This window comes from Fusarium solani (genome assembly GCF_023522795.1).
Source record: "Fusarium solani strain SB1 chromosome Unknown bctg00000001, whole genome shotgun sequence".
Lineage (NCBI taxonomy): Eukaryota > Fungi > Ascomycota > Sordariomycetes > Hypocreales > Nectriaceae > Fusarium > Fusarium solani.
The window spans coordinates 1450887-1478833 of NW_027072156.1; the positions used below are offsets into that span (position 1 = coordinate 1450887).

General features: G+C 53.2%; 8 protein-coding genes across 8 annotated transcripts; 2 read left to right on the top strand and 6 right to left on the bottom strand.

The window, feature by feature from the left end:
• Nucleotides 1-4: 4 nt before the first annotated feature.
• MRS44_002556 (uncharacterized protein) lies at nucleotides 5-951 on the bottom strand (the record flags this gene model as incomplete). Its single annotated transcript, XM_046268097.2, has 2 exons — nucleotides 5-472; nucleotides 529-951. 2 exons carry the CDS (start codon nucleotides 949-951, stop codon nucleotides 5-7), a joined length of 891 nt encoding a protein of 296 aa, XP_046136667.1.
• A 280-nt stretch (nucleotides 952-1231) lies between these two features.
• MRS44_002557 (uncharacterized protein) lies at nucleotides 1232-1972 on the top strand (the record flags this gene model as incomplete). The annotated part of the gene is made up of 1 exon (XM_046280746.1): nucleotides 1232-1972. One exon carries the CDS (start codon nucleotides 1232-1234, stop codon nucleotides 1970-1972), a length of 741 nt encoding a protein of 246 aa, XP_046136668.1.
• A 249-nt stretch (nucleotides 1973-2221) lies between these two features.
• MRS44_002558 (uncharacterized protein) lies at nucleotides 2222-6435 on the bottom strand (the record flags this gene model as incomplete). Its single annotated transcript, XM_065622875.1, has 4 exons — nucleotides 2222-4249; nucleotides 4302-5402; nucleotides 5453-6257; nucleotides 6317-6435. 4 exons carry the CDS (start codon nucleotides 6433-6435, stop codon nucleotides 2222-2224), a joined length of 4053 nt encoding a protein of 1350 aa, XP_065478947.1.
• An 803-nt stretch (nucleotides 6436-7238) lies between these two features.
• MRS44_002559 (uncharacterized protein) lies at nucleotides 7239-12779 on the bottom strand (the record flags this gene model as incomplete). The annotated part of the gene is made up of 4 exons (XM_065622876.1): nucleotides 7239-7359; nucleotides 7410-10848; nucleotides 10905-11139; nucleotides 11190-12779. 4 exons carry the CDS (start codon nucleotides 12777-12779, stop codon nucleotides 7239-7241), a joined length of 5385 nt encoding a protein of 1794 aa, XP_065478948.1.
• A 1420-nt stretch (nucleotides 12780-14199) lies between these two features.
• Nucleotides 14200-16515, bottom strand: MRS44_002560 (uncharacterized protein; the record flags this gene model as incomplete). Its single annotated transcript, XM_065622877.1, has 1 exon — nucleotides 14200-16515. One exon carries the CDS (start codon nucleotides 16513-16515, stop codon nucleotides 14200-14202), a length of 2316 nt encoding a protein of 771 aa, XP_065478949.1.
• A 1663-nt stretch (nucleotides 16516-18178) lies between these two features.
• On the top strand, nucleotides 18179-19633 carry MRS44_002561 (uncharacterized protein; the record flags this gene model as incomplete). The annotated part of the gene is made up of 2 exons (XM_046279900.2): nucleotides 18179-18298; nucleotides 18374-19633. The coding sequence occupies 2 exons, from the start codon at nucleotides 18179-18181 to the stop codon at nucleotides 19631-19633; spliced, it is 1380 nt and encodes a 459-aa protein (XP_046136672.2).
• Nucleotides 19634-19771: 138 nt separating this feature from the next.
• MRS44_002562 (uncharacterized protein) lies at nucleotides 19772-20335 on the bottom strand (the record flags this gene model as incomplete). The annotated part of the gene is made up of 1 exon (XM_046282935.2): nucleotides 19772-20335. The coding sequence occupies one exon, from the start codon at nucleotides 20333-20335 to the stop codon at nucleotides 19772-19774; it is 564 nt and encodes a 187-aa protein (XP_046136673.1).
• A 556-nt stretch (nucleotides 20336-20891) lies between these two features.
• Nucleotides 20892-21722, bottom strand: MRS44_002563 (uncharacterized protein; the record flags this gene model as incomplete). The annotated part of the gene is made up of 1 exon (XM_065622878.1): nucleotides 20892-21722. One exon carries the CDS (start codon nucleotides 21720-21722, stop codon nucleotides 20892-20894), a length of 831 nt encoding a protein of 276 aa, XP_065478950.1.
• Nucleotides 21723-27947: the final 6225 nt, after the last annotated feature.

Sequence of the window (27947 nt, forward strand, 5' to 3'; positions counted from 1 at the left end):
TATATCACCGTTCATCCCTGGAAACTCGACTATCCCTCGATAGTCGTCCGTCCCTGGATAGGCGCTCGTCTCTTGATATCCTTGGACTTGGGGTGCTGCTCTTGAGCTCTGGTTGCTTCAGGGCCTCGTCGCCTTCTTGGATGCACTCGTCGACGTCGCTCCCGCCGATTCCCTTCTCTTTCCATGATTCTAGCAGCTTCCTAGGCATGACCCATTCCCTCCGCGCTTGCGCAATCTTGCCCTCCTTGACTAGATTGCGTATCCTTTCTGGCGTCGCTAGCACCTGTGCTGCCAGCTCCCTTGTGCGCTGCTGCCTCGCCTCTGTCTCACGCTTCTTGCCTTGGTCCGAATCTGGTGCTGGAACTGTCTCGCGGAGAGCATCTCGTATAGAGGATGCTTGGCTGTAGATCTGGGCGATGGCCGGATCAAGTGTTGAGGCCATTGGGTTTAGGGGGTCCATATTCGCTCGCATCTAAGGGGTCCAAGTCAACATGCCTGCAGTATCGTAATGGTAACGGGGAGATGTACCTTGCGAATAGTCTCAGTTGCTGTAATCAGCTTGCTGTAATTATCGTAGACCAACGCCTTTTTCTCCGCATCGAGCGCCCGCACCTCGCCCACGACGCGTGTGTACAGCCTCAGCAGCTCCTCGAGACTACTCCCTGCGACAACCTTGCTGACATGCTCCTCGGGGTCAAAGTCAGGTCCGTCGAGTTCGCTGGCCGGCACTTCCGAGTCTGGTATCTCGATCCGTGGGGCCTGTGCTCTTAGATTGTAGTACTCTCTAAGGGCGGCTCGGTTGGAGGAGGTCTTGCGCGGTTGAGGAGCGAACGCGGGCGCTTGGCCGAGGATGGGTGATGCGATGGCCGACCGGGTTGTCTCGAAGGATGGACGTGTAGATGATGTCGGTGTCCTGCGGGGAGGTTCACGGGGAGAAGCGATGGTGGACATTTTTGGCTGACGGTGAATGGAATCGATAGTTGGTGATGCCCTCACTTTGAAGCTGTCTAGATCCAAACGTTCGAGGGGGGATGTACGGGACAAGGCTGAGGCTGAGATGCTCGGGGGGACACGGTGGAGGCCTTCAGTGGACGATGCAGGGGGTCGAGGCGCTAAGTTATAGGGGCGGGTCCACTTTCAGCCGCCTGGAACGTCATTGTTCAGCGAGGCTGCAAAAACACCACAGATTAACTTGGCGATGGTGCAACCTCGTGTCTCGACAGCCTTAAAAATGGACCTCAACGGGCAGCTTAGAGCTTCTATACTGGCTCAGAATCTCCCATACCCATCTACAACCTTTCTAAACTCCCTCATCACAGCGAGGTCTCCTCCACCTCCACTGCCTTCTCTTGTAGCTACGGCAAAGGCCCGCCTCCTAGCAGCAGACATCACCAACAGCACCCTCATAAACACAGCCTCACTACAAAGCCTACCACCAGATGCAGACTCGCCGGAATCACGCGAGCGTCGTCTCCCGAGGCCTGTGCACGTGCAGGTTCTAGATGTGGAGAACATCTCGCTGAGTCGGTGGGAGCAGGTCGAGGAGATGGAGGCTGTTGCGAGGGGAGAGACGACGCGTGGGAGAGAGGTTGTGCGCGTCACTGCAGAAGATGACGATAATCCTGAGACTCAGCAGACTCAGCAGCGTGCAACGACAGCAGCAGCAGCCAACGCGAGGACTGCGAGCAAGAAGGCGACGCATAGGCTCGTGGTGCAGGATTGCAAGGGCACCAAGCTATACGCCCTGGAACTGAAGCGTATCGACGGTATCGGCGTTGGCAAGACCCAAATTGGAGAAAAGATGCTCCTCAAGGCTGGAACGGTACTCGCTCGTGGAATTGTCCTGCTCGAGCCCGAGAAATGCGTCTTGTTGGGCGGCAAGATCGAAGCATGGCAAAAGACGTGGGCGGATGGAAGACTGGCGAGGTTGAAGGAGGAGATCAGGCAAAATGAGCAACAGCAGGCATCATGAAAGGTCTTGGGATGATGTGTTTGGCGTTATACAGGTAGATACCCCCTTTTCTACATGACAAGACATGACTCTTTTCCGCTATCCATGATATCTTTCATGATCGTTTCTTCATACAACATCTAGACCAACTCCTTTCTTTAGATCCCTTCAGTTGCGACGGCCAGCGAGTTCCATCCACTCTGCTCCCAAGGCGCCAGCACCGCCGCCGTCTGAGCATCACCAGCAGCAGTCTCAGTTCCAGCATACGCCTCAGCCCAGATCTTGTGCCTCGAGCAGGCCCCATGGAGGGATACCCCTAGCTGCCACCTTGAGCGCCATCTGCGCTGCGTGTTCATCTCCCGCAGACTCTGCCAGAGCAGCCCAGCCGTGGGGCAGGTCGGGGTACAGCATAATGTCCGTCTGGATTTGAGCCTTCATGTCGTCTTCTGTCTTGCCCTCACCGAGTGTAGCAATCGCACGTAGGACTTGGCCAATCTTGGACTGCTCTGAAGCCGTCACCTTGTCGTTTGTGCGGAGGCCGTGTAGTTCTTCCACAACTGCCTCAAGGCTGTCCTCGTCATTGTCGAGCAGGGCAATGACACCAAGGAGGAGCACCGACTGAACATGATCAGGCCGGCTCTCGATTACCTCAAACAATGCTTCTCGTGCCCTATCTCGCGAGGCCTCGGATCCTTGAGCCCAGAGAACCTGAGCCAACAGACACACTGCATCAGGGTTCCCATCTGACTCTTCCAGAGCAGACTCGAAGCATAAGACAGCCTCATCGAACTGGCTGTCAAAGTACTGCGCGAGACCGACTGTCAAGTGAGCAGAAAGTCGTGCCTTTTTACGCTGCTCACTGGAAAGCTCGTTCTCTGCCTCCTCGCTGCTCAGACCAAGCGCCAGCTCACCACACTCAATAGCCTTTTCATAAGACCCAGCCGCAAGGTAAGCTCTCGCCAGATCCGTCTTGGCCAGGGCAAACTTAGCAAGGCTCTCAGAGGACTCGGTGCTCTCATAGTCAGCCTCGATCGTCGACGAGATCTTTTCAAGCGTATCAACGGCCCGTCCACTCTCGTGCGTACGTTCCTGAAGAAGAGTTGCCAAATGTCCAAACGCCAAGTCCTGCGGCTTGAGGCTCTGGAACTGGTTGAGCGCAAAGAGGGGCTGGATGAGGTTCGCCACGTTGAGGTCGTTGGGAGTCACCGTGAGGATGTGGTCAAACATGGAGCTCGAGTAGTGCCGTCGAGTCGGTTCAGAGGATGAGTCTGCGATCTCCATGGCATGAGTGAATAGTCCTCGAGCTTCCTTCGCATCGCCATGTAAGAGAGCCACGAATCCCTGTCCTAACCAAGCATGTGCGTAGTCGGGGTCAGTTGACTGAGCTCGTGTAAAGACCTCGTTAGCCAGTTGAATATCCCCAGACAAGAGAGCCAGCGTTCCCAGGTTTGTCCAGGCCACAGGGCTCCTCTCATTGAGGTAAAGACTTCTTGCAAAGGCGTGCTGAGACACCGAAGGGTTGATCTCGCTCGTCACAACACCCAAAGCGTTCCAGAACTCCGAGTTTCCAGCCTCCAATTCGATGGCGCGCTTGAAGCACCTCACCGCAGCCTTGACGTAGTTGCTCGACTTCTTCCTAAGTTCCGAGGGGAGGCAGACGTGGGCACGGTGCTCTGCCCATCCAAGGTTGTAGTAGGCCACCGCCTGAGCGTGACGGTCGTTGGATGAGATGTGCACGCCTTGCTTGTGGCACAAGATTGTAGCGTGGATGCATCGAGTGAGGTCGACACCTGGCTGCTCATCATCTGCATACAGGCCCTTGGCAAACACCACCTCAGTGCTCACCTTGTCCACGCTTGCAAAGATCTCGTAGGCCTCTTGCGAGCTGCCTTCAAGCAGTTCTCGGATAGACTGAGTGGGAAAGTCCTTGGTACGGCTCTGTACTAACGAAAAGACCGAGCAAGCATCAGCCACGGCCTTCCAAAAGTTGAATGTCTCGAGCACGCCGCCGTTGGTCGCCTTGGCAAACTCGATTGTGTCAACAGCAAGCTGAGCTGCCTTTCCAAACAACCCCTTCTCAGCTGACGTAAGAGCATTGTCCACCATTGTCTGCATCAGAGCAATGATGACACCTTCCTCGTCGGGATGTGTCTCTATAACCGCCTTGTACAGAGAGATGGACTCGTCGTATTCGCCGAGTTCTCGCTTAATGTTGGCGAGCATGTACTTTGTGAACCAAGTGTCCCCTGAGATGTCCGCCTCAGTCTCTTCCTCGAGCCTCTGGGCATTCAAGATAGCCTTGGTAGCAGCGATATGCCGGCCAGAGTTGTGGTAACTCTCCAAGACCAACCCAAGAGTGGTAGTCCTCAGGAGTGATACGAAGCGCCGCCTGGAATGACACAATGGCCTTGTGAAAGTCTTGCTTGTTCAGCTCGGCCACTCCCAGTGCCGCAAATGGCCAACTGATACCCTTCCTCTTAGATCCAGGCGGTGGCTTCACCTTGCCCGATTCAACAATGCGGCGAGCGACCAGCTCAACTCTATCCCAGTCTCCGTCATCCGCAAAGGACCGGGCCAGTCGCTCAGCTGCAACGACTTCGGCGTGTGACAGCTCCAGTGCCTTTTGGAAACATCTTCGGGATCTGTTCTTGTCCTTAGCATAGTCGGCGTAAAAGACACCGAGATACGTGTATGATGGCGCGTGGCTGAGGTTATTGTTGAGTGCACTCAGCCAGTAGGCATATGCACACTCTCCCTTGCGTTGTTTCCGTGCCGCCTTGCTCGGGTCGATGTTCCAGACACAAACTCCCAGACGATGCTGAGTCTCGCCCAGCAACTCCTTTGAGGCCGTTCCTTGCTTTTCTAGAGGCTCAAGACACTCCTGCAGCTCTTCTTTCGCTGTTTGCCAGTCTCCCTTAAGCGCCTTGACCCAAGCGGCTTCCGACTTGACTCGGATGTTGGTTTCATCTCGTTTCAATGCACGGCTGAGGAAGTCAATGGCCTGGTCGTATTCCTCCTCTTCTTCGTAAATGAGACCAACGCCAATCAGGGCAGCAGTGGAAGTAGTGTCTCGCTCGAGAACCTTGTCGAAGAGGTTCTTTGCTTCTTGATGATGTCGCGGGGATTGGTAGTACACCAAGGCTGTACCAAGCGAGAGGTAATAGGCATCTTCAGTGTGAGTAAACGATAGCCCTGTCTTCTTGCGCTCCTTGACAAGGAGGGCCAGCGCCTTTCGCATCAGTTCGACAGTACTTTCATACTCTCCAACGTGAAGCAAATACTGGCCAACTAGTCGATAGGCAAAAACAGAGTCGGCAGTGGTGATGCCCTCTGTCATCATGTTCAAACGGTCCTCGTCGGTCAGGGGAACAACAAGGGTAGGCACTCCACCATCCTCGTCGTCTTCGCTCTCATCGGACCCGGTACCATCTGGTGCTGCTTTCTCCTGGGGCTTTTCTGGGGGAAGGGCGAGATGGGACTCGTCAGGAAGCTCGTGATAACCTTGTAAAGGTCGCTCTCGGGGAAGAATGAGCAATACGCCCTCAGGATGTCAACATCCCACTCCTTGGTCTCCTTCTTGTCCTGCCACTCTATCGCGATATCCCAGGCAAGTCTGTAGGGATGCTTGATAGCAACCATGCCATCGGCAATATCAACCACCTTCTCGCGCTCTTGGTCCTTTTCAGCACCAGCTGGCGCAACGAGCAGTCGGTCGTAGCAAAGCTGCAAGAGCTTCTCCTCATACGTCCTTCTGAGGTCATCATCGCTTGTCCAGTTGATAAGTTGCCGGTAGACGTGTTCGAGCTTGCTCTGGCTGTAGACCTCCCGCTTGGCCTCGATAGTGACCTCGGATAACTTCGCGCCCAGTTTTGTCCGGCGCTCTCCAATGAGGGTGTTTATCCGGTGCTTCTCAAACTTTTCGATCAGGTGCGCAATGGTCTCGTAGGTCTTTGCGGGATGTGGGAATCGGCCCTCGAGGATGCCGTAGAGGGGGCTCTCGGGAAGCTGTATCCAGAGAGCGTCGGCGTACTGCAGCTCGTCGCCGTGAACACGAGCAAAGTCGACAAACTTGTCCACCACATCTTGGGCCTTGTATAGATCCTCGGCAGCGTGGTAGATCTGGGCCAGGTTGACGACAGCCTGCTGGTAATCGACCAGCTTCTTGGCGTTCTGCTTCTCAAACAGCTTGATCAGGCCCTGCCATGCTTGTGCCTCCTGGGGACGAAGCCATGTCGCAGAGCGATAGGTCTCTTGAGCCTCATCGAGTCTGTCCTTCTTGTCCAGGGCAAATGCCAGGAAAATGTGCCTTGAAATGGATGTCAGCGTAGGCTGCTCATGGCGGGTAGCTATTAGGTCCTCACTCACCCTTGATAATTCTTTGAGTCCTTCTCTATAAGCTCTCGAGCCTTGCTCACTGCATCGTCAAACTTTTGCTGGCGAATAGCATCGTTGATTGCTTTGAGGGCTGCCTTGGTTCCCGACATGATTGTCCAGGCTGTGTTGTTTGTGGGAGTAACCCCACCACGCTCGATTCGTGAGGTTCAGGGTGTGATGATCAGGCAGGCGTGCTTATCTAGTGATGAGTCTCATGGGCGATATTTCCACAGGATTTAATATTCTTTATAACAGTTTGTAACAGAGGCTGAAGGGAGGGACTGAAAGTGAAAGGGCAGGATATGAGATGCTGTTGAAGGTGGGCACCGGTTGGCATCGCCCTACAGCTGCGAGTATTATGTCATTTAGCTGCATATCGATAACCGAAGATACACCGTTTCCAGCCAGCTCCACCCCCACCAGCACAATCACAAACACCATTACCCTCCGTCACAAGTATCACGAGACAAATAACACGGCTGGGATAGAATTAAGTCTATTAACCCCAGGCGGATTCACATTGACCTTGGTTAAGCTTCTACCATGCGTATTATGGAAGCTAGCAATGAATTCACGTTGGATCTTAGAAACACAAATTCACCTTCTCGTCACAAAGTTGGCCACGGGAGACCCAAAGAGCTTCACCATCATGACAAGTCCTACAATCAATTCATTTCATTACCCCCCGGTTGTAGCTATCTCGACAAAATAAACAACGCCACCGGCCAGAATTCGAGCCCATTTCCCCATGCATGCGCCGTCGCTCTCTTCTTGAAAAGCGTGCAATCCATCCAATTCCACCGTCAAACACATACATACAATGTAAAGAGCAGTAGCAACAGCAAGAAACAACCAATGCTTTGAGACTGACAAACCCCCGTGTTTGAAACAGGCCGGCAAGTCTATCACTAGCTTACTTGAATGACTTGATCTTGGCATACAACACCGTGTCGTAGAAATTGTAGTTGGGATCCAGTTCGCAGAAGGGATGTTGAGATAGGAGCACATCCGCTGTAGGACGATCAAAAGGATTTCTAGCAAAATTGTTAGTCGACGCTTCCTATATCTGCCAAGGAGTACTCACACTTGGAAACAATCCATCATGAATGCCACGGCCAATGGGCCAAGAGTATCCTGAATATCCTCGGGAATTGGTGGCCTCTCGCCGTTGGCAAGCTTGTAAATGGCACCAACCGCCTCTTCTTTGGCCCATGGCCGCTTGCCCGCAAACATCTCCAACACCACACAGCCCAGACTCCAAATGTCAACCTTGGCGCTGTAGCCCTCGCCTTGAGACTGGATCACCTCGGGTGCCATCCAAAAGACTGAGCCCTGCATCGAGTTTGTCTTGTCGTTGCCATAGATGTTGTCCGTCTTCTTCGAGATACCAAAGTCACTGATCTTGCACGTTCCGTCCAAGTCCAGCAAGATGTTGTCGGCCTTCAAATCGCGATGCAAAATACCTTCGCGATGCAGATATGCCAGACCAGACAGTGTCTGCCGCGTCAGTGAAGACACAACAGACTCCTCAAACTTGCCGTGCTTGCGAAGACATGATCCAATGCTGCCACCAGAAATATACTCAAGGAAGATGCTGATGCTTGTCTCCTTGCGCTCGCAACCAAGATACTGCACAATATTGACGTGATCCAGATGTTGCATGGTGTCGATTTCCTGGTCCAGAGCTGCGACAAGCTCCTTCATCCTGTTCTTGTCTCCTGCAGCGGCCTTGGGGTTCACCTCAACTTCCTTGACAGCCAAGAACTCTCCAGTGGTGGCATTCATACCGAGGTACACACGACCATAGGTACCTTTTCCAATAAGCTGACCCTTGAACCACCTAAACGTTGTTTGTCGCTTTGGTGCCGTCTCCTGGGGGATCTGTGGCATGATTACGCTGCCACGCCTGTCTGGTCGAATTTGCACAATATTGGCGTTGAACATCTTTGTACTCTTTCGGCGCATAATGTTGCCTGACGCCTGTCCCAGGTTTGTCGAGTTAGACCTCTTGTTAGCTTCGTGAGCTCCACGAGCTACTTCTCGGATAGACTTCATGCGGCCGAGACCACCAGACCGTCGAAGACTCCTCTGTGCCACCGATGTAGGTCGCTGCTGGTCCAAGGCCTTGAGGGTTGATTCGTCAGAGCCCAACGTGTCGTTCTCGTTGTATAGGGATGGCTGTCGGGCCGGGGGTATGGCAGGCGGTGGTTGTGTTGGGGGTTCTGGTGCTCCTGACAACGGAGCTTGTGCTGTCCCTGGGTCACTGCTCTCAGTTCCCTCAGCGATAGGCGACGGAGGCATCCCTCCCTCGGCGCCATCCTCCAGTACGGGTTGATCGAGATCAAGGTTGGGGAAGAAGTCGTCGAGGTTGTTGATAAGGGCATCCGTCGGAGGGCGGTTAGCCCAGACGTCCTTCTCAATGAACGACTTCCGTCGACCAAGTTTGCTTTCCTTCTCCTCAGATTCCCAGCCCTCAGATCGAGGGGTTGTGGGCTTGCGACCACGGTCCTCGCTGCCCTCTGATGTCGGACCGTAAGAGATTGTGGGGGACAAAATGGTCACAGACCGGTGCTTCTTTGCACGCGATGTTTCTACGGTTAGACTGGGCTTCTGGCTATGGCCGTTTACAGCGCCATTACCAGCAGGTTTGCCCTTATTTCTGCTGGCCAGAGGGATCGCAAAGAGACCATCATCGGAGTCATCTCCGCTGTCGTCATCAGCCGGTGGTGGCGGCGCTGCAGGCTTGGAGAATTGAACGTCCGAGTCCTCGAACTCTGTGTCAGGGCCATGCGACGGGCGCCGCTGTGGCTGCTGCGGCTGCGGTGGTGACCTCTGGGGGAATGTCGTCCTCGTCCGCATTGAGCTGGGGCTCGTCTCTGCCGGGGATGATGCCCTTGGCACTGTTTCATATAACTTAGCTTCTGATACACCTGCTGGCTTATCGCCGGGCGGGGGCGTCTCGCTGGGTGAGTAGTCTGGTACGACAAAAGGCATGTTCCCCTTGCTCCAGGTTACAGAACCTGGCGTCGCTACCGAACCACGACTGCTTCGACCCATGTTGTGCTGAAAGAAATCAACGCTAGAGTTGTTATCCTTACCTCCGGGGATTGGCTGTGTCGACATCCGGTTGGGAGATACACCACGATTATTCTTGACATTGGACTGTCCAATCGCGCTCAGGTTCCTTCCCATGCCTGCGAGCGCTGCTCCAATACCAATGCCAGCATTGGCCTGGGGCACAAGCTTGGCCTTCTTGCCCTTCTCCGTCATCTCGCTCTCTCCAGTGACCATCGGCGGGTGTCTAGGCGTAGGATAGCCCTCGAGGCTGCTGCTGGATGATCGTAGGCCCTGGCCTGTCTTCTTACTCAAGGAATTGGCCTTGATCAGTGTGGCAGATGGGTCGCTGGGTGGTGCCGGGGGTCTTCTTTGAGGGAATAGTTGATCAGGGCGCTTGTCTTCGTACGGCGATTCTCGAGGTTGGTCAAAGTCGACATTTCTGCCGACAATACCAGGACCAATCGACTCAGATGGGCTGCCCTTTGCAGCCAGCTTCCTCTTGGCAAGATACTCGCGCTGCTTCCTCTCCATCTCAGCCCTGTAGCTGCTTGCCTCCTGTGCGAGAGTCTTCTCAGTCTTCTCGTCGATCTTGTCATCTGTCAGCGTGTTGGACCGAGACGTCGGCGGTGATGAGCTAGATCGCTGCCTGCTGTTTCCTTGCGTGTCATCGGGTGATGTTCCTGGGGCAAGGTAGCCAGGGGCCAGCGAGGCTGGAACATCTGCGGCCACATTCAGGCTGTTAGCAGGGGGTACTCCGGGCGGAGTAACGAAAAACTTTAGTGTTCCAAGAGGATCACCCTTGACTCTCTTCACCGTCAGAAGACTCTGATCGTCCAGAGGATCCACGTGGTCAAACTTTCCAACTTCGGTGAGGTAGATATAAGAGTTCTCGAAGTCGCCCAGACCCAGATGCATGCAGATGACTTGTCGGACCTCTGCAGCCGACTCCGCCTCAGTAATGTCGCACATTCTAAAGTTCCAATAGTCCATCGTAGCCAGAACATAAGTTCTGACGGGGTTAATTCGTCTTGGTCGTTGATGTACCATGTGGCCGTTTCTATCATCAGGTCCAAAGCCCGTTCCTGGATGATCTAGGTTGGTGTCGCTGCCGTTCATTCCTCGGACCCCCAATCCCATAGGCTTCATGGTACCTTGAGGCGAAGTTGGAGAGTCCATCTCTTCGGGATTTTGCCTCTTCTTTCTTGACAGGAAACTGAGAAAGCTCTTGGAGTCTTTGGCAGAAGCTGGTGTCTCACCGCCTGCTGATCTCTCTCCTGCTTCCAGAGGAGACTGACGAGACCGAATGTCGTGACTTCGACCACTATGAACCATATCTCCCAAATTCATGCCTCGGCTAAGCATGGTCGCAGCATCGGGGGAACTCCAGATCCATAGATGGCGGCACTTGACGAAACAGAATCCAGACTGCTCCGCGATCGATGTCCAGCTTTGATTGTGTTCGGGGACTGAGAGAGTACAGGTGTAGTTGAGGATGTGAATAGCGCTGGCGGAATGCTAGGACTGCCATTGGGGCTCGCTGATCGTGCGGCAGCTCCACGGAATGTTGCTCCCTCGCCCGACTCGCTGACGTTGGGGCTATGGCGACGAGCACCGTCTGTATCGACATGCTTTAGAATATTTCGATGATTTGAATCTGCAGCGATATTGGTGCTGCTAATGCTGTTAGGCATTGTGGTCGCCCTCGTCTGCGAGAAGCGCCGAGTGCTAAAGCCAGGGCCAGGTGCCGTAAGAGGCGTCTGCAAAGAAGTCAGTACGGAACAATTACAAGCCAATCTGGGGGACAAACGTTGGGCGAGTCCATGGGGTCAGTTCCAGCACTTGGTAAGTTGTTCCCATGTCCGCCATTGAGGGACTCTTTGTGACCGTGGGAGCTCGAAATCTTTGACGTATCGGCTGGTCGGCCCGTCACAATGCTCCTAATGAGCCGTCGCATTCTCTTGCCCTCCTCGCGCTCACGGGGCTGGTCCCAGCCGGTACCGCTGTTGGTGCACTCCTGGGCGAGTCTAGGATATACTTGCTGATGCATCATGCCAAAGTTGCCGCGGCCGCCGTGACCGCTGCCGAGCTCGAGGAATTGTGTCCCCTGCAAATTGAGGGCCTTGAAGGTCTCCTGCCAGTCCTTGGAGAACTGGTTCTTGGCCAGCCAGATCAGGACGGTATCGAGGGGCCACTGGGAAGCAACCTCCGGTGGGATGGCAGTCGCGTTGGACGAGTTGGAAGCACCACGCGGCTGCGAGTTGGTGGCCGAGTGCAGGCCATCCATGGGGGTTGTGGCATTTGTGTCAGTTCCGCTTTGAGGCGTCGTGACTGGCCATGATGTCTGCGAGTTGGCAGTCAGGGTTCCGTCTTCCAGACCAAAGGCGGGGATACCAACGCCCTCTCCGTACGTGTCGCCTTGCGGTATGTAGGTCGCACTCATGGCCTCAGTCGGCGGGGGCGGAGGAGGGATAGAAACCGTCTGCCCAGCGGCGATCTGGGCGTGCAACTTGGGGTTGTACGGCTGGTGCTGGCCGGGCGGCGGCGGCGGGATGTTGAAGCCAGGCCGCCCGTCGTACATGCGCCCAAATGCGCCGTGCCACGGGGGCTGCTGGCCGAGGGCACTCGCCGGGGGCGGACCGGGAGGTGGGGGGATCATTACGCCGGAGGCGCCTGGCGCGGCGGGATATCGAGGCGGCGGAGGCGGCAGGTTCATCATGGTTCCCATCTGGCCGGCATTCGGACCTCCCATGGGCGGCGGCGGCGGAGGGACCTGGAATGGCCTCGTGGGATCGGCGCCCGAGACATGTCTCTGGCCAGCCGGATACATGTTGGGCGGCGCGGGGGGCAGCCCGCCTCGAGGAACAAAATGAGCAGAGATCTGAGGATCAAAGAGGGACGGCGACGTGAGAATTCGTGGCAGAGACGGAGGCGTATGCAAGGAGGAGGAAGCGCTGGCGGTCGACGCTCGGGGACGTAAGCTCGAGGCAGATGAGACGGGGTGGAGGAAGTGGGCGGGTGCGGAGGTCGTCGGCAGCTCGGAGGAGGATGAGCCCAGCGGCCGGGGGGGCGAGCTCACGGCCGGGGCGACAGCGGGAGGGTACGAGAAGGAGGACGGAGCCGTCGACGAGAGGGCATAGGCGGGAGTGTAGTCGGTGGAGGAGCCGTCGACGAGGGCGAGGTCCTGAAGGCTGGGCCGCGAGAAGGACTGGAGTCTGGCCTTTGCCAGAGCCTGGTGAGACGCTGTTGCTGTAGCCGCTGGTGTCGTCGCTGTCGTCGTCGTCGTCGCTGGAGGTTGAGGATGAAGGGCCTGTGCCTGTGCCTGTGCCTGTGCCTGACCCGGTGGCAGGTCGAAATTGGCAGCGGGACGGGAAACCCGTCGCAAGCTATCGCTATTCATGGCTTGTGCCTGCGGTGGAGTAACATGGCGTGGAGTTGAGTGGGTCGGATGGACAAGGATACCAGGGCTGGGCCGGGCCTGGCCAGGATAAGCGCTGGAGGAGTGGATTGAGGATTATTGTTTTTTGTTGTTGATTGATGTTGATGGTGTGTTGGTGTTGCTCGGCGGACGGGGAGAAGGATCCAGCAGCTAGAGATAGAGATGGATGGATGCCTTACCTACCGCACAGTAGCAGCAGATCTGCGGCCGGCCTGCTTATCCTCCGAGTCACCACGTGTAATGGCTCAGGTATAAGTCGCAAACTCAAGAGCCCAATGTGTTGTACCACTGACAGAATGGAGGGCGAGGGCGCTCGGCCCCGTGGCATTGGCGACTCTTTCAAGCCCTTATCCTCCACCTCACGTCCCCTCAAAGGAACCCAGCCACTGCTCCGTCTCGCTCGCCCGCAGGCGCCTGGCGCTTGGCGACAGTTGGGATGGTGCGCGGGCAGGGTGTGATAGAGAGCACTTGCAGACGTGTGCTAGCTGTGCGACCTGATGGAGGGGGGCCTGGCGAATCGGGTCCGTCCAACTGTCTCTCAGAGGGGGGCCGCCAGTTGTACGGCCGTTTGCTGACGGGGGTGCTCGAGGTTAAAAGGCATACAACAGATGGGATAGTGAGGTGCTCCGCAGGAGAGGAACGCACGCATGCGAGCAAAGCCTCGGGGGTGACGTTTTAACTATGAACTCAACCTCGCCATTCATTGTCCGACTCCGACACAGCCTAGATAAGGCAGCGAGCCCCTTGCTCCGCGTCGCCTCCAGCAGTTCTCAGCCCTGGCTCGGCTCAGCCTTTAACCCTTAACTGACGCAAGCCCCCCTGGATCGGTTCCAGGGCACAAAGTCAAGTCAGACAAATACGAGGGGCCGCTGACCCAGATTCAAAGTCGTCTCAAAGCCGGGGGCCACTCTTCAACCCAAGACATTGGGTCCTGGCCTTCTCCACAGACCATGACCATGCCATTGCCCGCCGACCGAGCAATTGGTTTTCACTCCGTGGTGGCGTCACACTAGGAGGTCCGCAACATAAGCAGGGAGTCTACCGAAGGCCAAGTTGGTGATGTAGACCGAGATACAGTACTGTAGTGGGCTGGCTACATGCACTTTAGACCTTGCTGGCGCCCTCCATCGTCAACCCATGGATCGGCAGCTCTCTTCGTATCCGGTCTTGAAATCGTATCGCTAATTTCCCAATGTCTTAGTGGATTGCATCTGAGGAACAGTATCTCTAACGTTGCTTTATCAACCTGTGTAGTCGTGTGTAATTCCTCCTCTTGTTCAAACCGCAAGCCAGAACTCCATGCGCATCTCAAGATGCTATCAATTACCTATATCCAAACCCGAATGGCAGTAACCAACCCTTTGCTCCTCCTCTTAAAGCGTTACATAACGCTGCAGCTTCCAAAATTGTATCCGTAGCCCTGCTGGCACTGTTCCAGATACCCTGCCTCCTCATCAGAGCCCACAGGAACATTGTGCTTTCGCACCAGGCCTGAGATCTTGAGGCTCTGCTCTCCCTCTGCGTGCCACCACTTGAGCCTCTGTAACGTTGTTCCCTCATCATCGTCCGTACTCAACTCCCACTTGCCAGATGACACAGCCACCTCACATTGGTCCTTGGGGAAGTGATACTCCGGCAGGAACACAACAGTGGGCGCCTCATCGGGCGCATCCTTTGGTGCCTTCAACTTGAGCTCATATGTGCATTGTCGCAGATTGAACCCAGACGAGAGAACATCGCCATAAACTACTGTAGGGGTAGGGCGCACAAAAGCTTCGGCGGCACGGTATCCGGGGGCATTGGTCAGCTGAGGATCCTTTGTAGAAGGCGCCGAGCTGATGGACGGGTTTGTGAGTGTTCGCTTGAGGTTATCAGGTGTGACAGTCCGGTCGTCAGCCACGTCTTTGCTGGCATTGTTGGTGGCGTTTGTGGTCGCCGTTTTGACGAGGTTCAATGATGACTGAGAAAAGTCCGGCACAGGTGATTCCGGCAGAGGTTTGTCGTCCAGTGACAAGATGGACAAATCCTCGCCGTTCCAGAAATCTCCTCGCTGGTGTTCGTTCCTCGCACAGTACACCCACAGGCAATGACCCTCAAGCCCTGCCCCCTCAACGGCAAAGTAGTTGGCATCGAGAGCTGCTGACTGGCTAGAGTAGTCACCAGTCTTGTATGCCTTCTTATCATCCATGTCATATGGAATGCCAAACTCTGTCAACACACAAGGATGTTTTCCAGTGCGGTCAAGGCCCTCCTTCCTGAGTGTTGCGAGCTGTTCCTTGAGACAATTGCGAATTGCAGTCTCTCCAATTCTGATTGCCAGTGCTGGATGCCAGTACTTGCCTCGCAACACACCCACCACGTCGACGTTCCAGGTGCTATTCCAATGCTTCGTCATCAGGGTGATACCATCGTAGTAGTGAGGAGTAAAGGCCATTCTCGGGTCATCGTCCTCAGTTCCTTTGATCTCAGGTGGCAGTTCCAGGGTGGGGAACTGCATGAGCATTATGCAGTCCTTGTGGATTCCTCGGCATGTCTTAACATATCTGCGCCAGCAATCCATAAAGTAGGTGTTGGTAAACTCGGGATAGTCAATGGTCTTGCCGGTACGTGGGTTCTTGGCAAAGTAATCTTTCCGGAGAAGCGTATCTGTCTCCATATCCCAAACGCCATGCTGTGCCCAGATACATTCGCCGAGTTTCCAGCCTGGATCACGCTTCCATCCGTATCTCGAGTCGTCATAGTCGGCGGGCAGCCACGCAATCTCGCCATGGGGGTCAACGAGCTTGGTTCCAGTCTTGTAAGGGCCAAGTCCTCCCATGTCCCATGTGTCAACCTCGCAAGCACGGCCCATGCCAGTGAGGAAGGTCTGCCACATCGTTGGGCAAGTCCCCTTCTTCAATGGATGCTCCTTGGGGATCACGCTGAGATCCTGATAGCCCGTCATACCCTTGTTGGGCTCGTTCATGCTCTCCCAACCAATGACAACATCATTCTCAAGATCACCAGCCTCGTGTATCCGTTGCGCCAGATGGCCGCAGGCATTCATAAAATGATTCTGGAGATAATCCTGAATGTTGACGCCATCGATGATGCACTTCGGAGCAAAGTCTTTGCCAGCAAAGTACAATGTGAAGATGGTGCCGGCAGCAAGTCGGTAGTAGTTTGTCGACCAAATCATCTTGGGGAACTCGTCGGGGTTGGGATAGGTGTTTTGAACGATGGCCGCCTCGGTCGCAGCAAAGCTCTGGGGGTTGAGTCCGCAAGCGTAGAGAGTCCACAAGGGAGCGCCTGAGCCGCCTGTAAATCGAGACCAGACATCTTGATGGGGATCCATGAATATGTAGAACCCATACTCTTTGGCTATCCTCAGGATATCAATCGTGTGCTGGATGAACTCCTCATCGTAGTGTCCAGGCCCGGCCGCCTCGATCGCCTCCCACGTGAAGATGTAGCGAATGGTATTGAAGCCGTAGCGCTTCAGTCGCGCAAAATGCATTCGCGCGTCCTCCTTTGGGAACGGCCGCTGGTGAAAGGTGACATTATCGCCGTCGAAGAAGTCGGTGCCGACGTGAGAAGGTTGATCGGGTTCGCTGGGGAGCTTCGAATCGCCAGCAACGTTGATGCCGCGAAGCACGACTTGACGCCCATGGCTATCGCGGAACTGACCGTCCTCGATGAGTAAACGGAACGAAGACATGGCTTGCCCAGTATCGACCACTTTGTCGAGAGCGAGAGAGGGAGGTTGGGCGAGTCGAAGGGGGGAATTTGGGGGACAAGCCAAGCTAGCTGGGGCAATGCTTGACGATGACGTTCAAGGCGCTGTGACCATTTAGTCTAGATGAATGACAGGGATACTTGGATCCTTGTTAGTCAGCCGGATATAGGTAGAACCCAATAACTGGGAGTATTTCTGCACAAGAGTCTGTGATAAGAACAGTTGGATCTACATGAGTCTCGAGAGTTGGAAGAATGAGAAGACAACTGCCACTCCAAGTTGTTTAGGTACCTTCTCTGACCAAGGTCATGAGGGCGCGATGAGCGGTCTCGTCTCGACTCCCCCACCTTCCGGCCCCGGGGTTTCCCAAGAACCCGAACATCAGCCGATGCGGTCCGTGGTTCCGAATTCGAATGCGAGAGCAACATGCCATTGGAGAGGGTGACAGAAATGAAATTGAGCTTTGATGTGTTTAGTTGTCATGCGGAATTGCGTAAATGTCTAAACGATCGTGGACAGTTTGAGTTGAAGAATCATCTTGTCAAGAGCAGCGGGGCGCCGGAACCGAGAAGACGCATAAAGAGTTCATCACGTCTTCAAACCAGGTTCCAAACCTCCGAACTCAAGGGGAAAATAACCTCGAGACGAAAAAAAAAACGAGTGTCGGAGAATTAATAAGAATATTCGTCATGCGATGGGGCTTTGTTTGATGAATCTGGCGCTAACATGCAGTTCATCGTTAGTCAGCGGTAATTGGTGTGTAAGCATTCTTGACCTCGAGTTCTAAAATAGATGGGATAGTCGTCTTGTCTTGCGGAATCAGGGGCAGTAGTCATTTATAGGTACGGGGGGGGGGAAAGGGTCGCGATTTACATGACGACGGTCGGAAGCGGAAAACAAGCAGCTTGCGAATCGCTTCGTAAGCTCATTTAAACCCCACAACCCTCGTCGCGTGCTTGCAGCCCATCATCGGCTTCCATCTCACTGGCATCGTCGTAGCCGTCGCTGAATGAGGATTAGCGCACTCCCGTCGCAAATCGGACATTTTTCGCTCCAGCATATCCGAAAAACCCACGCCCGTTAACTCCGCCGACTTAGTACTCCCCTCGCTCAACCAATCCCCATTTCATTTCACTTTCACATAAACTGACCGGCCTCATAACTTGACAAGAGCCTGTCTTGTCCTCTTTACGCTTGCCCTTGATAGGATCTGCATTACGCTGTATCATAGATCTCGCAAGATCCTCAATATCTGACCCACACCTTCGGTCTTTGTTCTGGAATACCCGAGGTGCCGGTCGTGGCTGAACTAACAGACAGACAACCCGACCATCCCCTGCATCTCACGACGCCCGTCTTCGGCACTCTGATCCCGAGTCTTGAGTTGTCAGTATCATCCCAGGGCCAAAAGATATCGACTCTTTGCCTTGATCTCTCGGGGTCGCCAAGGTGAAGCAGTCCGGCGCTTCCGCCGGGCACCTCTGAGACATCCCCGGCTTCTCGGGAAGACACTCACATCACGAAATCTGGCCAAACAGCATACCAGAGGGCCGGTGTATCAGCATCAGGCATCTCGGTGGCCTTGGCTGCATCTCCTGAAGCTATCATTCACCGATACATCCTTCAAGGTGTCGCGCGGGAGCCCATGACGCCTCAACCGTCTGGCCCCGAGAGCCTCTCCTCTGCAAGGGTCTCTAAGCTTGCCAGAAGACCTCACCGCAAGTCGAGAAATGGCTGCTTCAACTGTAAAAGGAGGAAAGTAAAGGTTCGTCTGCTTCGGTTTGGCACCCACCCACGACTTCCGAGCCATCCAACTACAGTCCGGTGCTGACCAAGCCAGTGCGACGAGGTGAAGCCCGCTTGCGCCAACTGCGTGCGCTTCGGTATCCCTTGCGATTTCGCTCCCTTGCCGCCAACTGGCGAGGACCCGTCATCGTCAAGGTCACCTCCCGACTCCAGTGCCGTCCAAGGAGAGTCCTCCACGACGCCGCGCCGTGGTCCGGGCCGGCCACGAAAAGATTGGGCCGCCCTGACGAGACCGCTCCCGCATCAACCGGAGCGAGCCGGGACTTCTCCCCCATCCGCCGCCGCGACTCCGGCGTCGTCTTCAACAGCTTCAACGTCAATGGCCTGTCCTTTGAACGTTGCCGATGCTGAATTCCTATTCCACTTCATTACCCACACCGCTGGGACGCTGCACGATTCTGATGACCCTCAGAAGAGCATTGCGGTTTTCTGGGCACGAAATGTTCCTCAAATTGGATTATCATACCACTTTGTCCTCCATCTTGCGTATTCTCTAGCCGGATACCACCTTGGATATCTAGAACCCAAGGGGACAGAACGCCATGCTCGGCATCGCACCCTCGCAGCGCAACACGCGGAGCTGGGATTGACCGAGCTCAACAAGACTTTGTCCAACCTAAACGAGACAAACTGCGGTGCCCTATATGTCGCTTCCGTACTTGTTTGTTATTGTACCTTTGCAGCAGGACCTACTGGTCCTGAAGACCTCCTCCTCTGCAGCGTGGGAGATGTCGCCGCGCAGCGGTGGTTACCATTAATACACGGCGTGAGATTAATTCGACAATCCATTGAGCCCGCGACATTATTCACGGGGCTTATGTCTCCCCTTGGCGGCGGCGCTGATCCAGAACTGGAGGACCCAAGACCCGAGTATCTCGTCAAAGGATTCCCTCGCCTCCAGTGGATCGAGCCTCTCGAGAAGCTGCGGGCATGGATTGCATCCAACGAAACACCGGATACCGTGTTATTTCTGAGGGCCCACAAGTCACTCTGCGAAATTTACGAAGCCAACTATGGTGATGCGGATGGAGGCTACAACGGCCCAATGACAAATAAGCTTGTGTTTGGGTGGTTCTACCGCCTGCAGGATCTCTTTGTTGGATGTCTTCAGCGGAAAGCACCGCCGGCTCTTCTCTTATTGGCGTACTACGTCCCTTTGTTTAACACGATGACACGATCTTGGTATATGGATGGGTGGGCGGCGCATCTTCTTGATGCAATACGGGGATTACTCAGTCCAGATTTGTTGGGGTGGCTAGAATGGCCTCTAGAAGTGTCCAAGCAAAGGGCATGAAGACATGTAATCATTGGAGTTTCACACCAGCGTATAAACAAGTTAAACAGAACAGACTTAAATATCAGGATTCCACTTCTGCTTATGTTTTGGCCCGTCCCCTGCAACGTCTTGCGTCCCTATCACCTTGGCCCAATATCATACTTTGACATATGGTGGCGGATCAAGTGCCACTTTCGCATCCTTTTCTTTGGTGGCACTTTGTTCATTGTTGATATCCTTCTTCTCGGCAATATCCACCTCTTCCATGGCTTCCTCGGCTGTGGGTTGTTTCTGCTGTTGTCGTCTGCCACAACACCAGCAAGCTTCCACGACTGAAGCAAGCCAGAGAGCCAAGTTGACGGCATCGATCGCCACGGCGACTTTAATTCTGTTGATCGAAAACTTTTGCTCTATATCTGCACTGTTGGAGATGTTTTGGGCAAATACTGCGACAGTGACAAGCCAAAGGAGGCTGATAACACAGTCCCAGGTGACGGCTCCAGGACGGGGAAGGGCGAACCACCATTGGGCTGTTGAACTGAAGGCAGCTAGAACTGCGGCAACTTCGGCATAGATCCAGCTCGCGTGGGCATGTGTGTTGGTTGCAGACCAGTTGGCGAGGTCGGCGCCGTAGAGTACTGCGCTGATGACGGCGAAGATGAACTGGAGACCGCGGAGGGTGACTTGAGCGACTACTCTGGGATGCCATTGGCGGGCCATGTTGGTGACAGACAATGCAATGATAAATAGAGTTTTTATGAAACAGGTAGTCCAAGTTGTGAGATGAAAGAGGAGTCTTGTGTATTGATGTCGAGCATAGATGAGAGATCAAAATGGACGACAAGGGACTCACTGATATACCCGTCCACCCTCAAACCCACCACCGCATCTTCCGTCATGACGCGCAACCTTTCTATTTTAAAGGTCCTTCTTTTTCTAGAAGCTAACACCTCCAACCAACAAGAAGATCGTCGTTCCGAAAACTTATCCTGAATACGAAAAACCCCTTCAGGGGTCCACCCTACTCCAACAGCCATGTGGGCCGGCTGCATGAGGAATGATTCAGGGTCTTTTGATGCTTTGGGCTGATGCCGATCTTTTCTAGAAATATCGTATGGGCAAGTAGCCAGTTGATCCTTCGCTAGAACTCAAAGTGCTCCCAGTTTATCCCTAGTGACAGATGCTTTTGAAGAGCAGGTCCCATGCCCATCATTCCAGCTCGGGTAAGCTCAACATGCGGAAGCAGTAGTTGATGTCATCGTGCATTCAAACATGTCTAATCAAGCTCTTCCGACAGCTTTTCAACAATCTCATTGCCCCAGAGAAGACCCTCCATGACTAACTTGCCTCTCTCGAATCCCTGGCAGACCAAGGCGCAACAGTATGACCAGAGACGGCCACCTGGGTTCTCGATAACCAATACCAGCTCGCCAAGGTCAAGATCTCGATCGCGGCGAATGATGCATATCCCATAGTGACTTGTCCTGCGAATGACGGAACCACACATCGGCCGTGGTTTTCCAATCGAAGAAAACCAAATCTCTTTCGAGTATCCGCACTTGGGCGTCTTTTCAACCATGGTGATAGAAATGGGAAACCAAATCTTGTATACGGGAGATATCTCCCGGTTGACTCTCTTCCATCCATTAATCGAGGGGGGTTCGGCTGGCGGATCTATCCAGCTCTGTTGGCGGACAAAACTCCCATACCCAGGAATCTCGACATGGGACTTGATAGATAGCAGCTTGGGGGAACCTTGGATCCTCACAAACTCGGCTTCGTTGCTTCGGATGTAGAACTCGGTGTCTCGCTTCTTTTGGTGGTTACAGCAGTTACATGTATTGAGACAATCACATGTACGCCGATGGCTGCTTCGTGAGCGGCCTAGGAACTTGATGAGTTCAGTACAGGCGATGTACCTAGTCCATTGTCGAACTGAATCTCCAAAGCTTTGAGCAAAACAAATCTCGGGAGGATGGGGTGTCAAAGGTCCCTTGGCGTGCCGGCATTCCATCCATGATTGGAACATTCGGGCCTCACAGACTGGATCATGAGCCTCGACGTCGTTTTCAAGAAATAATCTGTGCGAAACATGAGGACAAAGCATGGTGCCTGGTTTTAAGACCCCAAAACAAGCAGTGGCATGAGCAGTTGCGATGGGAATATGCCGTGGTTGTTTCTGAGGTTTGCCTCAAGATGAGAAGTTGAAGTGTTGGGCGCAAAGTAAACAATGCCAACCGTGACGGAAGTTGTCAGTTTATATCAGTTCCTCTTAGACTTTGCAGCAGATAAACAGACGGGAAATTTCACATCCCATGACTTCCACATAAGCTTTAGGCGGGCACAGTTGGATAAGGATATGCAAAATGAGAGCTGAACTCCCTCGGTGGTATTCCACTATTAATTCCAGCGCCGACTTATGTAGTAATATGGTAGTTATTCTTTAAAAAAGAGTGAGCTCCTCTTGGATTCTATCCAAAGGCCCGTCCTAGTGAAGGCTTACGGATGAGCACACCACAGAGTTAATGGCACGGTCAATAATTAAACACCACAAATATCAATATTGCGTTACGTTGTAAAGGGTTGGTTTCTCCTCCGGTAGTTTGCCATTGTTATACAAGTTTTCCAGGCCTTTTCTAAGCTGCAGTAGTCATCCCTGAGTATGCCGACATGGACTCGTTCCAGTCTTGCTCTTACGAAGAAGCTCCTTTCTATCAAAGCAGACCAGAATCAAGTTCTTTTAAACTAGGTCGAAGCTATCACTAAACTCGACTCGCTGGACTTCATCTTTGGCAGATTCATTATTCACCAGTTCAGGGCTTGCGACGATCCCAGTGGGGCGTGAGGGCATCCACACCAAGCAGAGAGCACAAAAAGAATGTCCACCAAATCCACCCAACGCAACTGAACATTGTGTTGTGGATCAATGTTCACAGAAAGGAGCAGAATAGCAGCTCGGAAGAGTCAGAAAATAGCACTTTGTATCGCGACGCAAAAAGATGAGTTGAGCACATGTGCTCCCCCGGGAAGGCTCGAACTTCCGATCTCCCGATTGTCTGCAAGTAACAGTCGGACGCTTTAGCCAACTAAGCCACAGGGGATTGAGCCAATTCTGTGATCTCATTGGTTGGGATGCGGTCGTCAAGATGTGTCCTATGGTGGTTTGGCGAAAACGAAGTGAGGACGAGGAAGCCCATGGCTCAATTTTCAGCTCTTCCAATTCCAGAGTTATGGTACTATGAGAACTCGTTTCCATGATGCTGGCATGGACTTGGTAGGTTTTCAAGGCTGCAAGTCACTCCTCAGCTAGAAGCAAAGTGAACAACATAGGGACTTCCAGAAGTGATCAGATCAGATGACAATGTCTTGGACAGAGAGCGACGCCGCAATATTAAATAGTTCATTGTCCGGCCAAGGCGATCAAGCTTCAAAAGCTGAGCGTGGCCAGAACTGATGCCATGCTATCTCATGCAACAAGTGACAGCCGCACACATCATGTCTGTTTCTCCTTGTCAAACTCACCAACCTCGTTTGCCCTCTCAATTTCAGCCCTTGCTCCAGTCCACTTCTTCCTTTTACCATCAAAGAGTCTCCACGCTGCTGCGGTTTGTGGTCCGTCCATTAGCATCTTCCAGAGAGGTCTTTCTCTCCACCAGAACAGCCATCCCTTCCATCCCCATCCAAGATGCTCCTCCACGCCCATGCCAGCTGTTCGGTCAGCCCAAACTAGCCACTCCCGTGCAGGCACCGAGGCTGGGATAACCGTTCCTTGTTGCGCAAGCCTACTGATGCGCTGTTCTTGTTGGTCCATCCAGCGATGCATTTCGGGCTGCGGGGGTAACTTGGAGTGCCCAGCCCATACCTGAGCAATACACATGCTCGTCAAGTCAGCCAGACAGAATGCGCTAGTGATGAACCAAGCACAACCAAGGAACGCGAGAGAGTCCGGTTGCTTGAGGGAAAAGACGTTCTGGTACAGACGCGGCAGGGGGCGATCCTTGGATCCCCAAGCCTTGAGCCAGGCTATAGGCGGCTTGGCGGAGGGGTCTACTTGAGCGTCCAGAATGTCGAAGCCGTTCTTGTATCCCGTGCAGCAAATGATGGCATCAGCTTCCACCACTTGCCCATCAGTCAGCTCCAACTCCTTTGGACCCGTGACCTTCTTAATCCCAGGAATTGTTTTGATATCCCCAGCACGTAGTCTGTTGATCAATGTGTCCGAGACTACCGGGTTTGTCACTTTGACGGAGGGTGCTGGGTCTAATCTCCACGCTGGATCGACATCACCGAAAGCTTTGCTCATGATGGACTTGGCCTTGCGGTTGAAGAGAGCTTCCGAAAGGGATGGACACCATCTCTCCAGGAAGCCGACGATGATTGAGAATCGATGAGTGAAGCCTTTGGATCCAGTGACCTTGTCGATATCACGGGGAAGCTTGCCAGTATGTAAGAGCAGATCTTGAGGGATGAAAGAGTAGAGAACTTACAACAATGGCACCATGATTATGGGAGATGTATATGCTCGAGGCGTGCCCGACCAATATGTCAGCGATGTCGCTTCCCGTGTTGCCAAGTCCCAGAACAACGACTTTCTTTCCAGTAAATGCTTCAGGTCTACATGTCATTAGACATCGAGGTTTTGCAATACTGAAAAGTGGTGAGTTTATGCTTACCTCTTGAATGATTTTGAGTGAAGGATCATTCCCGCGAACAAGCTCGATTTGTAGATCTCAGGCATGACAGGGTTCAGATGCGGCCCTGTGGCGATGACGACTTTATCGTAGTACTCTGAGGGTGCAAGTTCAAAGTCCAGTCGCCATCTGTTGGATTCTTCCTCTCTCGCGACGTGCTTGACTACGGTGTTCAGCCGCAGGTGAGGTCGTAGGTTGAAATGGTCGACATAATTCTCGAGGTACTCATTGACCTGTTTTGCGGAGCAGAAGGGGGGTGTTCCTAGAAAAGTCAGCCCAAGGGAATCTTGTATGTACATGCAGAATAACACATACCCTGTTGAAAAGGAAAATCTGTATAGCAACCCTGGGCATTATAAGATCTTTGCTTGGACTACCATAAGAACAATCGGCGTTACTAACCCGAGCGATAGAGACGTTTACAACAGTTGCTAGAATCCTTCAGAACCTCCACCACAACTTGCAATTGGGCGGAAGACTTACATTCAAGCACACTCAAAGTGTCTTTATCCTCAGTAAAGTGCCAAAGCCCTCCAACATAGCCATTGCGGTCGAAGCCAGTGACGTTGAACCCTTCCTCTAGCAAGTTCTTGACAGCGACGATCCCCATGGCCCCTGGGAAGCGAAAACTCAAAAATCAGTGGGGGTTCGATAAAGACGACGATCTGTACGCACCAAGGCCAATGACTGCAACCCTCTGCTCCTGAGGGCTTGAAGTTGCCATGGCTCAAGCTGGCTTCAAAAGGACGACAGCGCTACCGAAATTGACGTGAGAGATGGGTTGATAAGGGCGGAAACGAGGAACAACTCGGAAAAAGAAAGTGACATGATATCCGTGTGCTAACTACAGGGTGACATTAAAACCACCAGATTCCCATGGGCCACGCAATTCGGCAATCCTCTCGGATCGAAAGTCAAGACTGGGGGCTCTCGCAGGGGGTTATATCGGGTTATATCCGTAGCGTGTGCGCCATTCTCCATGCCACCATTTTAGCACTCAGCTCAGCTCAGCTTTTGTCAGTTTCAGCCAGCCAGATCACAGGCGGGCCCGAATGGGTGGATAATCTTTTATCATGAGATACAAAATCAAGCAGTAACATGATATTTTATCTCTCCTTTTCTAGCTGTTTGGCACGTCTTTTCAATCACAGCTCTCTCCATGTGCTCCGAGCGATTGTTTCTTAGCTTGGCATGCAGAGAAACGTTACAATTGCCAGCTCCGCTCTCACAAAGCCGGGGATCATCTCAATTTGGTTAACAGAGCGAACCAGCCATGACCATAACGAAACAGCTGGGCTCTCATTTGCGGAGACGCAAACGGGTTCACTGGCTTCGTATGAGTTGATCTGGCTAAAACAGAACTATCCGACACTATAGAGTTCTGATCAAAGCCAATGGCGGTGTTGGGTGGAACAAAGCTAAACTTTACCAATTGCCCAGACAACTTGAGAGTTTATGAAATGATTTTATGCCTTGAACAATGCATAATCCACTGCAGAAGGTTTCAAACCAGATGTGTGAGTTGTGGTCAGATCGCCCTGTCTCCCCACACACACATGATAGCCCCCGGTAACAAACCACCCTTCAACAACAAATAAAGCCTCTCCCCGATGGCGCAATTGGCTAGCGCGTCTGACTGTTAATCAGGAGGTTGGTGGTTCGAGCCCACCTCGGGGAGTTGATTTTTTGCAGTTCTCACATACTGATTCCTTTTTGCCAGAGACAGTCTGGTTACACTTTTCCGTAAAGACGCAGCCCGGTTCTTGTTTTACACAGTGCTCCTCTAAGTTTGCCATTGCCGAGAAGATGAACCGTTGTGAGGTAGGTAGGTTGTCACGCTGAGTTTCGGAGCTGGGACAGACAGCAAGCTGCGTCAACCAGGGTGGGCAATTGGTCGCACTGACAACAGGCAAGCTTTAAACAGATCAAAGGATTTTCCAGTCTGTGTTTGGACCCCGTTTGGCTGCAAACAAAAAGCCCTGTTGAAACTTGACTTCTCACCTAGACGCCACCAAGACAGTTCATCAGCACTTACTCAATGGCCGTGTCAACCCCATGATCACACGAGGAATGGCTGACTTACCTTTCACATATGCGAGACATTCGTCCCTAATTCTCCCAGGTGAATCCCAGTCTACATGTTGACATTGAGGCTCGGATCGTTGCTTCGGCCAAGTATTCACTAAGCTGGCCTAACACCGATTCCCCATGGGCTTGGATGAAACGAATCTAGTCGGATTCTAAATATTGTAGAGACCTCCTTTCTTTCATCTCCATTCCATGTTATTGTCATGCAGGTTGTGTTATGCCTCGTTTCTCACCTATTGAACTTCCCGTTGCTCATGTCATCTCGACTCTGCAATGTACCACCTGTGTTGCCAAGTACCGATACAAATTCCACACAGTTTCAGATTATAAAAATCCAGGCATTACACGATTGACTCGTTTATCCTATGGGTTGATATGTCGAGTTGCGATGGGACTTCGTTTCAGTATAGGGTACTCAACACACCCAAGACGAACGCACACCAACTGTTTAGGCGACATCCTGTCCGCATTGGCCAAGCTAACGGTCGACTGTGCTAGACTAGGGCAAAAGTTTAGACTTGCCAGCTGCCTAGTGCTGGCTCGTGCAAGCTCTGGCGATAGTGGGCAGCATCTGGAGGCTCGAGGCAAAACACCAAAAATAGTTGCCATCCACAAAAAATGAACCTGAGCTGAATAACTCCCCCGGGAAGGCTCGAACTTCCGATCTCCCGATTGTCTGGTAATAACAGTCGGACGCTTTAGCCAACTAAGCCACAGGGGAGATGATTTAGGCTGTTGTTGTTGAGGTCCGAGGCCCACTAGTACACACCTATGTTGCTGGCGGTGGAGCAGCAATGGGGAAGAGGAGCTTTGCCTATCCTCTTTGCTGGCTTATTCCAAGGGTTATATGTAGTTGCCATGGCTTGTGTCAAAGACCATATCTCAATGAATGCCATAGACTGGTCTTCAGCAGCGATGCTTCTGAGCTTGGCAGAGGGAGTTGAGTCTCAGACATTTGCATCGGTTGTGGGATGGCTGTATTCATTGGCCAAGATCGGATGATAGCATTCTCTCCTTGAGGCAAATATGAACTTGATGGGTTGCGAAGACTCCTATATCTCAGCCTCTCAAGCCTCACCATGAGCTCGACGACTGTCTCGGTCTACCGGCACAGCGTTGATTCAGAAGCATCTTCACCAGAGGCACGCGCCAAGAACTGCGCGGCAATGGCGTCGATGAGGAGGCACGGGCTAGATGGTCGGAATGCCCGTTTAGGCATGGCTCCAGGGCCAGAGATTCAGACCCCCTAGATTGCTGGCAGCGAGTGGAGTTTTGAGGTCCAAGTTGACGTCGGAAATAGGGGACTACAGCGCTTGAGAGTGGAGAGGTTGCGCGTCTGCAGGAACATGATGCGTTTGTGGATGATAATATGGAGTCGAGGCGGTTGTGAATAGACTATGAAGCACCTAGAGGAAACCGAAACACGAAATGCCCGTTTATTCACTTGATTGTTTGTTGTTTGGCCAACACATTGACCTCTGGTGTTCCTTGGTGTAACACGAGGTGCTCGAGTCCTGTGCACGTGTGCTACTTTGATGAAAGTACCTATCGTA